Source organism: Macrobrachium nipponense, chromosome 41 (genome assembly GCF_015104395.2).
Source record: "Macrobrachium nipponense isolate FS-2020 chromosome 41, ASM1510439v2, whole genome shotgun sequence".
In the NCBI taxonomy this organism is placed as follows: domain Eukaryota; kingdom Metazoa; phylum Arthropoda; class Malacostraca; order Decapoda; family Palaemonidae; genus Macrobrachium; species Macrobrachium nipponense.
In genome coordinates, this window is record NC_061102.1 from 37,498,000 (window position 1) to 37,509,918 (window position 11,919).

Genomic DNA, 11,919 nt, shown 5'->3' on the forward strand with positions numbered 1-11,919 from the left:
TTACCGTATTTTCATGTTATTTTTGTGACTAAATATATTTTTCTATCATAAAAATGTATTCTGTCACAAAAATAACACAATTACACAGTTTAGTATTTTTAGAGGGGGTATTTGGTGTTCCGGTTATTAAAATATACACCACCTTTCTCTCAAGCACAAGTTTCCTTCCATTTCCTACTCAGCCCTCTCCTAATAGGCTGGGTCTCACTGCTATAAACCTTTCTCTCCTACTGACGGGTACCATAAGGTTCAAAGGGGTTGCAATCCTGCCTGTTACCCACCTTCACCTCACCAGCTAACTGCCAAAAGCACTGTTTTTTTTCAGATGATCCAGTTGCATACTGCTCCAGGAGCAAGAGCCCATGCCAGCACAAGCTGGCTTAATTAAAAAAAAGTTACAGTGGACACCCCGTGGAATAGCTAGAATCCGCAAATACTTAAAACCTCTATAAAAAAAAAAAGTAGAGAACTGCCTATTTTTTCAGTTCAAACTTAAGAAAAATCCATTAAAAAGATATAAACCACGTTGGGTGCGGAATATTATGTGGTATGTTACAGATTTATGATTTCCCGTCGTGTGATCCATGTTATATGAATGTGTGGTGTGGTGCATGCCAATGTGGTAAGTTATATGACTACTTAGTTACTACATGGTGCAGTTTATGAATTTATTGCTATTTTCACGTTGCAGAAATGTCTGGAGCGAAGAAAAGAAAGTATTCAGATGAATATATCAAGTATGGCTTCACTGTTACAGAGAGGAATGGAATTCATCTCCCTCAGTGTGTCATATGCCATGCAGTCCTCAGTAATTACGCCTTAAGACCTGGTCGTCTGGAGCGACATTTGAGCACAAACCACAAAGAATTAAAAGAAAAGCCAAAGGAGTTCTTCACAGCCAAACTACATGAGCTGAGTCGTATGAAGCATTTTACTAGCTGTCACTACTTACTGCAAAAACAAAGAAGCCTCACTCTGTGGGGGAGACTTGTAAAACCCTACCTTTTGAGTGCTGCAAATACTGTGCTTGGGGAAGAAAGCCAAAGTAAGTTATCAAAGATTTCCTTATCAGATAAAACAGTGAAGCTTCGTATTATCAAACTTTCAGAAGACATAAAAGAACAAGTTTTGGACAAAATAAATGCGTCTCGCTTCTTTGCAATACAGTGCAATGAAACTACTGATGTTGCTCACCTCTGCCAGCTGCATGTTTATTCTCGATTCGTGGATGAAGGAACTGTGAAAGAAGACATTTTTATTCAGCAGCACTAGAGACAACAGCAAAGTCCATCGATGTTTTTTCAAAGGTTAATGAGTTTTTCCAAGAGTATGGTCTTTCATGGGAAAAAAATAGTCGGTGTTTGTACTGATGGTGCCCCAGCAATGATTGGATCTCGCTCCGGATTTGTAAAGCTGGTGAAAGAAAAAAATCCTGCTGTAACTGGGACTCACTGTGCTATCCATAGACAATCATTAGCAAGCAAAACTCTGCCAGGTAATCTACGCAGTTCACTGAATTTGGCAATAATAGTGGTGAATTTTGTAAAGCATAGCTCTTTGAATTCTAGGCTTTTTGCAGCTCTTTGCTCAGATCTGGGCACTGGTTACAAGGCTCTCCTGTTTCACACGGAAGTCCGCTGGCTTTCCAAGGGAAACATGCTGAGTCGTCATTACGAGCTCAAGGATGAAATGGAAATTTTCTTGCAGAAGCAGAAACAAGAGAAACTGTATGAAGCATTCAGAGAGGAAGACTTTCAGCTTTCACTAGCACACCTTGTGAACTTTTTTTAGGCTATCAATAACCTCAATTTAAAGTTACAAGGAAGAAAAACAAACATCATTGCACACTCTGATGTAATCAGAGCTTTCACCGAAAAAAATCATCTTTGGAAACGAAAAGTACAAATCGGGAACTTTTCATCGTTCTCACATCTAAACGAGAAAACATGAGCAGTATGACTTGACAAAAGAAGTTTTATCACATCTGGATTCCCTTGCTGAGGAATTTATGCACTATTTTCCAGATGTCAAAATGGAGAATTCTCTTTGGACATTAGTGCAGAATCCATTTAACACTGGTGTGGAATTGTTACTGGAGTCACTGCAAGAGGAAGCCATCGATTTGAAATGTGACTCAAGCGCGAAAAGGGACTTTGAAACAATGAAGTTAGAAGAGTTTTGGGTGAAATATCACCCTATGTACCAAAAAGTAGGTGAAGAAGCACTTCGTGTGATTCTTCCCTTTTCTTCTACTTATCTTTGTGAAGCAGAGTTTTCAGCTCACGTTGTCCTGAAAACAAAACAGCCCAACCGACTTGATGTAGAAAATGACTTGCATTGTGCGCTGTCATCCTTCAATCCTAGAATTTCTAATCTTGTGAGGAAAAAGCAGCAGCATACATCTCACTAAATTAGTTCATAAATTGGGCCTTAGTCTCATGAGTCTTTCCAAATATTATATGCCATGTTTTCAAATTATCTATTCTTAAAATTGCAAGTCAATTTTGCCAATTTGCTAATGTTCAAACTTTTTTTTTTGCTCCCTTTGAACCAAATGTTTCGCTTTTAGTTACTTATAAAAATGTTTGAGTGGCTTTCATTATTAAAATTTAATGCCAACAGAAATCTGTTTTCCTGAACAATGCTAAGAAATAAATGCAAGAATCATTTCACATGAACAAAAGAGGGAGTGGGGGCGTGCGGGTCTACTGGAAGCAAAAAGGGGGTGTCAGGTAAGATAGTTTGGGAACCACTGTTCTACATACTTTTCCCAACTTTTAGCCAGCAGCACCTGCTTCGCCTGCATCAGTGCTTTTGATGAGTGACCAGACAGCTGACGTCAGCTAGAAATGCGCTAAGCGAGGTAGGTGCTTGACTCTCAATCAAGAGAGAGCAAGGAAAGTCCTGTTTTAGCTTTCCTCAGGCTAGAATTTTCCCAACAGAGATACTATAGTTATGCAAATGGAGAAGGTCCATCCTTGGGTGTGGCTACCTCTGCCAAAAGGGATTTCTCTGCTCTCCTAGACTTCTCCCAAAGATCAGCCTTTTCTTCAGTGAAAGTAAGGCTGTTGCAAATGCGATATTGCAGCCACATGGGGTATAGTTTTAGAACTGGCCAGAGATTAAGTAGACCAGAGCATTCAAATATCAAAAATCATGCCATCAAATGTAAGATCGAAGTCAAGAAACAGCACTTCTCCATTTTAGGTTACAATAAGGACTCTGAGTATTTAACAACACTCGAGTCATTATTTATCAAAATTGAAGACCTCAATCTCATTTCTAGTCATTCTCTCTCCTCCTTTCTTAGCGAATGGTTGGTGTTTTAGTAGTCGTGTTTTAATGTTAAATTATAATTTTTAAATTTAAAATTTTAGATTGTAATTTTTATTTGTATTTTGCTTTTATTAATTTAAAATGTACTTTTATTTTTAACAGACTGATGATGCACAAAGTTCCTTGTGCGAAACGTTTCTTAACGAACAAACCCTTTTAACTCGTCATGTGTCTTCGGCTTTCCTGAAGTTATGATTGTATATGGAAGTTCCTGCATATCCTATATATATGTATATATATATATATATATATATATATATATATATATATATATATGTGTCAGATGAAAGAGGGGCTATAATTAATAATATATTTAATATGCCATCATGATGTGCTGTGACTTTTTTAGAATGCGCACATAGAGACAAGAGTCCGAAGCAATGACCTGAGAAAGCTGATAAATCATTTCTGGGATGGAGTGATACGAAGATGTTTGTTTAAACGGGTCAATGTTCGTGAGCTCACGAGGTCTTCTTCAAGTGCCTTTGAAAACTGGCTGTGACCAGTTTTATTAAAGCGTTACTGATGAGTATGAGTTCGTGTGTACGTGTACGAACTATGCCTATTCATAATGGCATGTTTAGCCGAGAAACGAGGGAGATAGCTATGGGAGAGAAAGGCCGAATGCTGGGATAGCTCTGCGAAAGTTTTAATTATTTGTGTGTGGTTTTCCAGGCTGTAATGGGTAAGTGTTGTATTACTTTAGCCAAAGGGTTGGCTTGTTGTCTGTTTGACATTTTGTAAAGATGTTCCATTTTATTTTATTGACTTTGTCTTTACAATTGTGTGTGTGCTCACTAGTGTGTTCTCCTGTCTTTTAAACAGGCGGTTCTAGTGAGGGGACCGAGAGTCCTAGAGGGCCGAGGGTCCCATGTGGAGGGAAATATAATATTTTGGAGAAGAGATTGGTGTGACTAATTACTGATTGAGACATTTAAATACTGGGGGGTTATCTGATTGGTTTGTCTGTGTGTGGATTATTCAACTAATGCTTTACTTTAAATAAATGTTATATTTTTTATAACTCCGACTCTAATTTGATGACCTGTTAGAATGGAGAGAGAGAGAGAAAGAGAGAGAGAGAGAGAGAGAGAGAAGGCTATGCCAGTGACCGCATTGAAGAGAGAGAGAGAGAGAGAGAGAGAGAGAGAGAGAGAGAGAGAGAGATTGAGTGTAGCCAATTTGCCTTAACGCTCAGGTTAAACGCATACCATAGTGTCAGGGATGGGTAACATATATATATACATATATATATATATATATATATATATATATATATATATATATATATATATATATATATTGTGATTCTATTATCTTATCACAAGGAGATGCAGTGTGTTCTCTTCAGCTAGGGTTCCTAGCAAAGAGCGATATACCCTCGAAACCCTGGCCAAGATCTTTTACAGTAAAGAATCTTTTTGACCTAGTAGGTACGGCAGACGATGAAAGATCTTTGTCCCGTGAGAGCCCTTAGGTATTATCTCCACAGGAAAGAGACGATCTGGGGCTGATGAGCAACCTATGGTGCTTAGTAAAAAAAATCCCTCAAGACCTCTATCTAAAAATGTTCTCTCGTTCTTTATTAGAGACCTTTTTAAGGAGGCACATTTGTAAGTGAGAGAAGACCACTACCCCAACTTGAAAGTCAAGGCTCACGAGGTAAGAGCAGTCGCTACCTCTTTAGCCTTTAACATAACTTGTCTCTGATCGATGTAAGCAAACAAATTACTAGGGATGTAAGTCTGTTTTTGCAATGCACTACCTAAAAGAAATTGAAACTGCTTACAACTGCATAATGCTGGGGCCTTTGTCAGTAGCAAAGTCTAAAGACAGAAGTTGGCCGGTGCGCAGATTACAATTTTATGGCCGCGATCAGTGACGTCAGCCAAACCATATAAAAGCTTGTATCCATACACTAACTCACTGACTGCATCCACGTGTCCAAGATCCACCTACTATTTTTGTCCAGGGATACTGTTTTCGTTTCATTATTCAGTTGTTTTCCTACGAAATTGCCCAACAACTTTCCAGTTTTCGAATGTTCTAATACAAGAATGAAAACGAACGGTTCCAACATCAAGTATTTCAGTTTTCCAAAAGATCATTTTTGAGAGCGCTGGAAACAAGCATGTCGTCGAGCTGATAAAATGAATCTTCAAAGTGCTGTGATTTGCTCTGTTATGACAAGAGCACTGACATTATACGTATAAACCACACATGAGAGTGTAAGAAGTAATGCTAAGGTGGCTAATGGTAAATGGAAACAATCCATATACATTGATTTTGACGAATCAAATGTGCATGTAAAGATAATCTATTTGATAAAAGTGGAATATGCAGGTTATCTAGTGGTGGAAAAAATTTGGGATTGACCCTTTATGTAAGAAAATATCTATCTGGGTTCATGGTGTCAACCAGGGATAAAATTTCAGGTCAACCGTTAAGAGAAATGGTGATTAAATGTAAAACAGAGTATGGACTGGCTTACAAAATAAGACAGATTCGCTTAAACGTTCAGGGGTTACATCGGCAGCATTTAAAATATGCTGCATAATTGCTGTCAAGAAGTTGCAGTAATGCTTATAATTTGATATTAAGAATTCTTCATCTATGAAAGGCGACAAAGCTACTCAATGTGCTTTTGGTGTAAATTTGGAGTATCAAGCAAGTGTTGTGAACAAAATAATTGACTTCATGTCAACAATGAGGGAGATTAAGGGTTTTAGTAGTCGAGTCAGTGGATTGCCAGAAAAGAAACGTCTATCGTTTTCAAAAATGGATAATTCTGTCTCGCTACTCTCTTAAAGGTCTGTTTGAAATGCTTAAGACGTCTTATGAGGTCGATTATATCCTAACAAGGAAGCTTAATCAGGATAGTCTGGCGCATTTATTTGCTTGTATTAGGCAGATAAGCGGGCCACATGATCATCCCAATGCAGTAAATTTCAAGTACCAACTGTAAAAAATATTTGTTAGGGAAAGAAGTAGCCCTGATTAGTGAAAAATGTAACAGTGTCTAAGAGTTAATCTACACAAGGGAAAACTGCAGACAAAGAACGAGAAATCACATTAGAAATCTGTCTCACTTGTCACATTTTAAGAGAGATTGAATTTAATCAAGAATCATGGATGAGAAGGTGACGAGATTCTTGAAGTAAGTGAAACAGACAAAGCAAATGAAATACTTGCAATTACACTCAGTTCTGTAACTGAGGGAGAATCTTTGATGTGTATAGGAGGTTATATAGTTGAAAAATTATTTTGTTGTTTCATGTTTCCTCTTACAATGTTACATTGCTGAAGAGTAATTTCATGAAAGCAATATCTATAATTTCCACGAGAGAGAGAGAGAGAGAATCATCAACAAGAAAAAATTATTTGATTAGAAGTAGATAATGAGTGAAGAAAAAAGGTAAATACGCAAGGGTTCCTTTGAGGGGATGGCGTGGATGACGTAATGCACAGAAGCAGCCTAAAATCGTACCGCTCTCCGGCCGACCTTATAGTATGTAAATCTTGGTCAGTGGCAGGTACGATTGTAGGGGAGAAGGTGTGAAGACACATTTGCTCCTTATAATTTTTTAACCAAGTAATCTTGGGATTTATTTGGAGAGTGTTTATTTGTTATTTTTAATTTAGGTGGTGGAATTTGTAGGTGAACGGGCATTATATTTGGACAGTTATATTATTTTAGCCCTGGGCAGGGGCTAGGTTTTTAATCGCTTACTGTCGGGTTTTTTTGTCTTGTGGTGTTTTTGGTTGGTATATTCCTGAGCTAGGAAGTTTTTTTGTTGTTGATGGAGGTGTTCAAGGCCACACCGTTGCAACACTAAGGGTTGAAAAGAGCTTTCATTAGAGGCAATACCCTCTAGAAGCAGCTCTCTCCCCAGGTAAGGAACAAGTTTTGTAAAACTAAAATTAATTTTTTTTGTATATCTTGAAAATGTCCATGAATCCTCACCACTTCAATGTGGGATTCAGCTGTATAATTGCTGGGTAAGTTGCACTGATGAAAATTATATTTTTACGTTAAAATAAAGTTTCATTAGTACTTAGCCAGTAATTACACAGAGTTGTAATAAATGGTGAAGAATCAGAATGGGCAGATGTAACAAGCGAAGTTATTCAGAGTTCTGTCCTTGGACCCCTCTTGTTTTTTATCCTCATTAATAACACTGATGTAGGCTTAACTAGCAGGATAGCCAAATTTGCAGATGACACCAAACTAGGTGTAAATGCAGCAGACCCAGATACAATGGAAAGTTTTAGAAATGATCTAGAGAAAATAGGAGACTGGTTAAAAAGATGGCAAATGCCTTTTAACTTGGATAATTGTAAAGTGTTACACATAGAACAAACAACCTTCATGCCAACTACATGCTACTTGGGAATGACATAAATAGTGTAGAGCAAGAAGAGGACCTTGGAGTCTTTTCACCAAGGACTTAAAATCCATAAAACGGGGCACAAAAGCCGAAAAGAAGGCACAGAAACTAGTGGGATACATAAAGAGGCAGTTCATATACAGAAACAAGGAAACGGTGTTGCAGCTCTACACCTCAATAGTTAGACCCCATCTTGAATATGCAGTACAGTTTTGGTCACCAACACTAAGAAAGGACATAAATAGATTAGAAGGGTTACAAGCAAGAGCCACAAAGTTAATTCCAGCCATCAGGAAGATAGATTACCAAAGACAACTAGAGAGCCTGAACATGTGTGGCTTAGAAACGTGATGATTGCGAGGACATAACAAAATCAGACAGTAACCTATTTACGTTAAACGAAAACCAGACAAGAAATAATGGCTGGAAACTAGAACTGAAGAGATACAACACATCACATTGTGGGAACTTCTTTACATACAAGATACGTGATACATGGAATAAACTGCCACAAGAAGTTGTAAACAGCAACGGTGTGGAAGAGTTTAAAAGAAAGCTAGACAAAATCATTAGGATACCTGCTCCTATAGATGAGTGAGCACATGATGTCTACTCGGATGGACTAATAAGTCTTTGAGACATCCCAATCCTTGTAACTCCTCCCCTCACATGGACACTACTTTATTGGATGGAGGGCAAACAAGATTGAGGTATTTTCACGAAGTTGTTCCTCTTCTGTACTGGAAATAGGAAGAAGTTTTTAACTGCGAATTTTGAAATTAAAGTTGCCGTCGGATAGAAGCTACAGCTGTATAATTACTGGGTAAGTACTAATAATACTTTATTTTGTTATAAAAATATCATTTTGATACTCTAAACAAATAAAAACCCTCTAAAAATGCTTATACCCAAGTACTATTTTAATAGTTTTATCAGAAAAAGTGCATTTATTCATACAGTAATATGTGAATATTTCTCACTGAGAAATACCATGAATAGACGAATTTTCCGTGACTAATGGGTATACAGTGGACCCCAGTATTCGCGGGGGATGCGTACCAGACACCCCCTCACCCAGAACATCCTATAAAAAAGTTTATAACTACCTATCTTGAAACTTCAAATACCAAATGTGTACCTTAAATAACATCCTACTTCAAATATACCTTAAATTACAATCCTATTACTGTATTAATCTTTGAGATAATAATATTCATATAATTTCAAAGTCCTCTTAAACATTTTACCATTACAAATATATACATACAGCCAATAACACACACACACACACACACACACACACACACAGAGCATTGAATCGGCAACATCATATGTCTGACCTCAAGAGTGAAATTATGAATTATTTCTGAGACAGAGAGAGAGAGAGAGAGAGAGAGAGAGAGAGAGAGAGAGAGAGAGAGAGAGAGAGAGAGAGAGAGAGAGAGAGAGAGAGAGAGAGAGAGAGAATAACTCCTTATGACTCCTTTCCCTGACAATACCTATATTATCACTATTTCATATATTAAGCGCCATCAATTTAGAAGGAATCCGGGGAGAAAGAAGTACCAATACTTCTATAGCTCATAAATTCACTAATGGCAACTTTTACACTGGCTAAAATCACATTGGGATTTGGGTGTCTCAGGACTTCAGTTCTGCTTCTGACTTCAAGGGAGAATTTACTACACCTCTGCCTCACATGACGTTGCTGTTGGTTTTTGTTCTTGTCTTTTACGATAGTATGCCAGTTGTAAATGTAATTTTGCAAAGAAATATTGTAATAAGCACATACATATCCCTAAAAGTTATTGCATCTTTGTTCTTGGTAAATTTACAAAAATATTTTGCAACAAATATACTTAGAATTTTATACTGATTTTATCTCTTACCTGTTTTGATATTGTGTGAGATGTAATTATAATTTTACAAAAAAAAAATTATTTGTTAGAAAAACCATGTATAACTTGGTAAAATTTACGATTGTCTTGTAAAAGAGGCCCCACAAGGGATTGTAAAGTCATTTTCAACTTCTTGTGGAAGGTAGGGAAAATTTTTTATAGTTTTCTTTCTTTCACCATGTGCATTTACATATCTTCCTCTTTCCATTTGGTGTTTTTGTAAACTGGCCGACCTCAATGTTTATCCAGCCTGAGGAGCTGCACATTGGTTTTGTTCACCCGTCCACTAAGGTTAATCAATATTAATATTGAAAATTAGTAAATCATTTTTGTACCATAAAAATGTATTTAGTCATGAAAATAACATCAAAATACACTAATTAGTGAATATTTGTTGGCAAATCCCGCAAATAGGCAAATTTCCTGTGAATAATGGGTAGATATGATCCAAAGAAAAATCCACAAATCTCGAAAACTACGGTTGTTGACTGTATACTTACGAAAGTAATTAAAGAATGGGACGCACCTTCCCTCGCATGGACATAAGGCACAAACAAATTGAAAGACTGCCTAGTTGTTCCTCTCTTTCCCGAAAATGGGCGGGATAGTTACCTACACAAATACAAAAGAATCATCACGGCAAATTTCAATTTTCACTACGATGCTAGTTAGAAACTATAACTAGGTAAATACTTGGTAAGTAGTATATATTAAAAAAATTATTTTACTATAAAAATTTTATTTTCCCAACTACACAAACCTGAGGTGCTTTACATATAACGCCCACCTCATGCCTTCCCACAATCTGAAACCTTGGTCGAAAGACAAATGGAATGTTTATATCCAGCCAGGTGGGGAGACGACGGTATTTACTGCTAAACCACCTTTATCAAGAGTTTTAAAGGACGTGTTCCAGTTTCGTCGTAAGCAATTCATATTGGAAAGGACCTCAGGTTTTTATAGTTAGAAAAAATATAAAAAACTTTTAAAAATTGTTATTTCAAAATCTTCTTACAACACAGGAAAATAAGTACTACAGTATATGCAAAATGTACGCCCAGTGCATTATGGTGTGCTCAGAACGATGCCGTAGGCCAAAGAAAATGTGTCCGAATGATAGGGGATACTTAGGAGTAACAGTTGTAGGTTGGTACTTAATTTTGCAATATGACTAAAATGATAGTATTTGGCGATAAACTGTTGAATAGGCAATTATAAGTATTTTAGGGGTGTATAAAATAGTATTAGGATGTTCTGGGATGATAGTCTGAGGTATATTTTTGTTCAAACTGGCAAATTTGGCGATAAACTATTGAATAGGCAATTATAAGCATTTTAGGGGTGTATAAAATAGGCAGTTATAAGCATTTTAGCCTACTTAAGAGTAACAGTAGTAGGAGAGTACTGTAATGTAAGGTTACTTTGGGTGTTTTGGGATGTATTTTTGTTTGAATTAATACTAAATTGCTTTAGTATGATAATTTAAGGTATATTTTTGTTTAAACTATCAAATTAAGCAGTGAAATGATAAAATAGGCAGTTATAAGAGTTTTAGTTTAAAGGGTAAAAGGTATTTAGCAGTTATATGCCAGTTGTAAGCAAGTTTAGAGTGGATTTTTTGCATTTCTGCGGATTTGCTATTGGTTTTAGTTCTCATCTTTGTTCATATGCAGAACAAACCTTCGGTCTTAACATTTGGATAGATTAACGATATATATATATATATATATATATATATATATATATATATATATATATATATATATATATATACACTCCCTAAAAGGAAAATATGGAAAAAAAATTAACTGCCTACCTTACAGTACTTCTCAATGCAGTATGGCTCCTGGTCCCTTCCCTCCCTCCTCTTCCCCAAGGAGATGGGGATATTATTACTATAATATTCATATATAGACATGAGTTTTACATGTTTACATATAATATATATACAGTTTAGGGTCTCATCTGGTGCCACAGATTCACTGTTGCCAGGTTTACTGCCTAGACTCCTCCTGACATAATCCTTTTCAGGTAATCCTGTTTTCGTCTTCTTTTTAGGAGGTTTGGCGGAACCATGGCTTGGTCTTTGTTTATCAAGATGTTCTTGTACTTAGTAAAAGTTCATCTCCATAACCAACGTTATGCTGGATGGCAATAACTCTTGCTGCAAACTCAACTTTGGATAAGCCGGCAAATTTCGCCTTAATGGACTTTCTCCAAAGCTTGCTGTGCAAACTTAGATTTGCATTTTGGATTTTGCCCCCCAGACATTTTTCAAGTAAAGAAAGACTTGTTAG

General features: G+C 36.7%; 1 protein-coding gene across 1 annotated transcript; it reads left to right on the plus strand.

Moving 5' to 3' along the window:
- The first annotated feature begins 693 nt into the window (after nucleotides 1-693).
- Nucleotides 694-2,410, plus strand: LOC135212825 (SCAN domain-containing protein 3-like). The gene is made up of 3 exons (XM_064246596.1): nucleotides 694-919; nucleotides 1,580-1,727; nucleotides 1,942-2,410. The coding sequence occupies exons 1-3, from the start codon at nucleotides 694-696 to the stop codon at nucleotides 2,408-2,410; spliced, it is 843 nt and encodes a 280-aa protein (XP_064102666.1).
- Nucleotides 2,411-11,919: the final 9,509 nt, after the last annotated feature.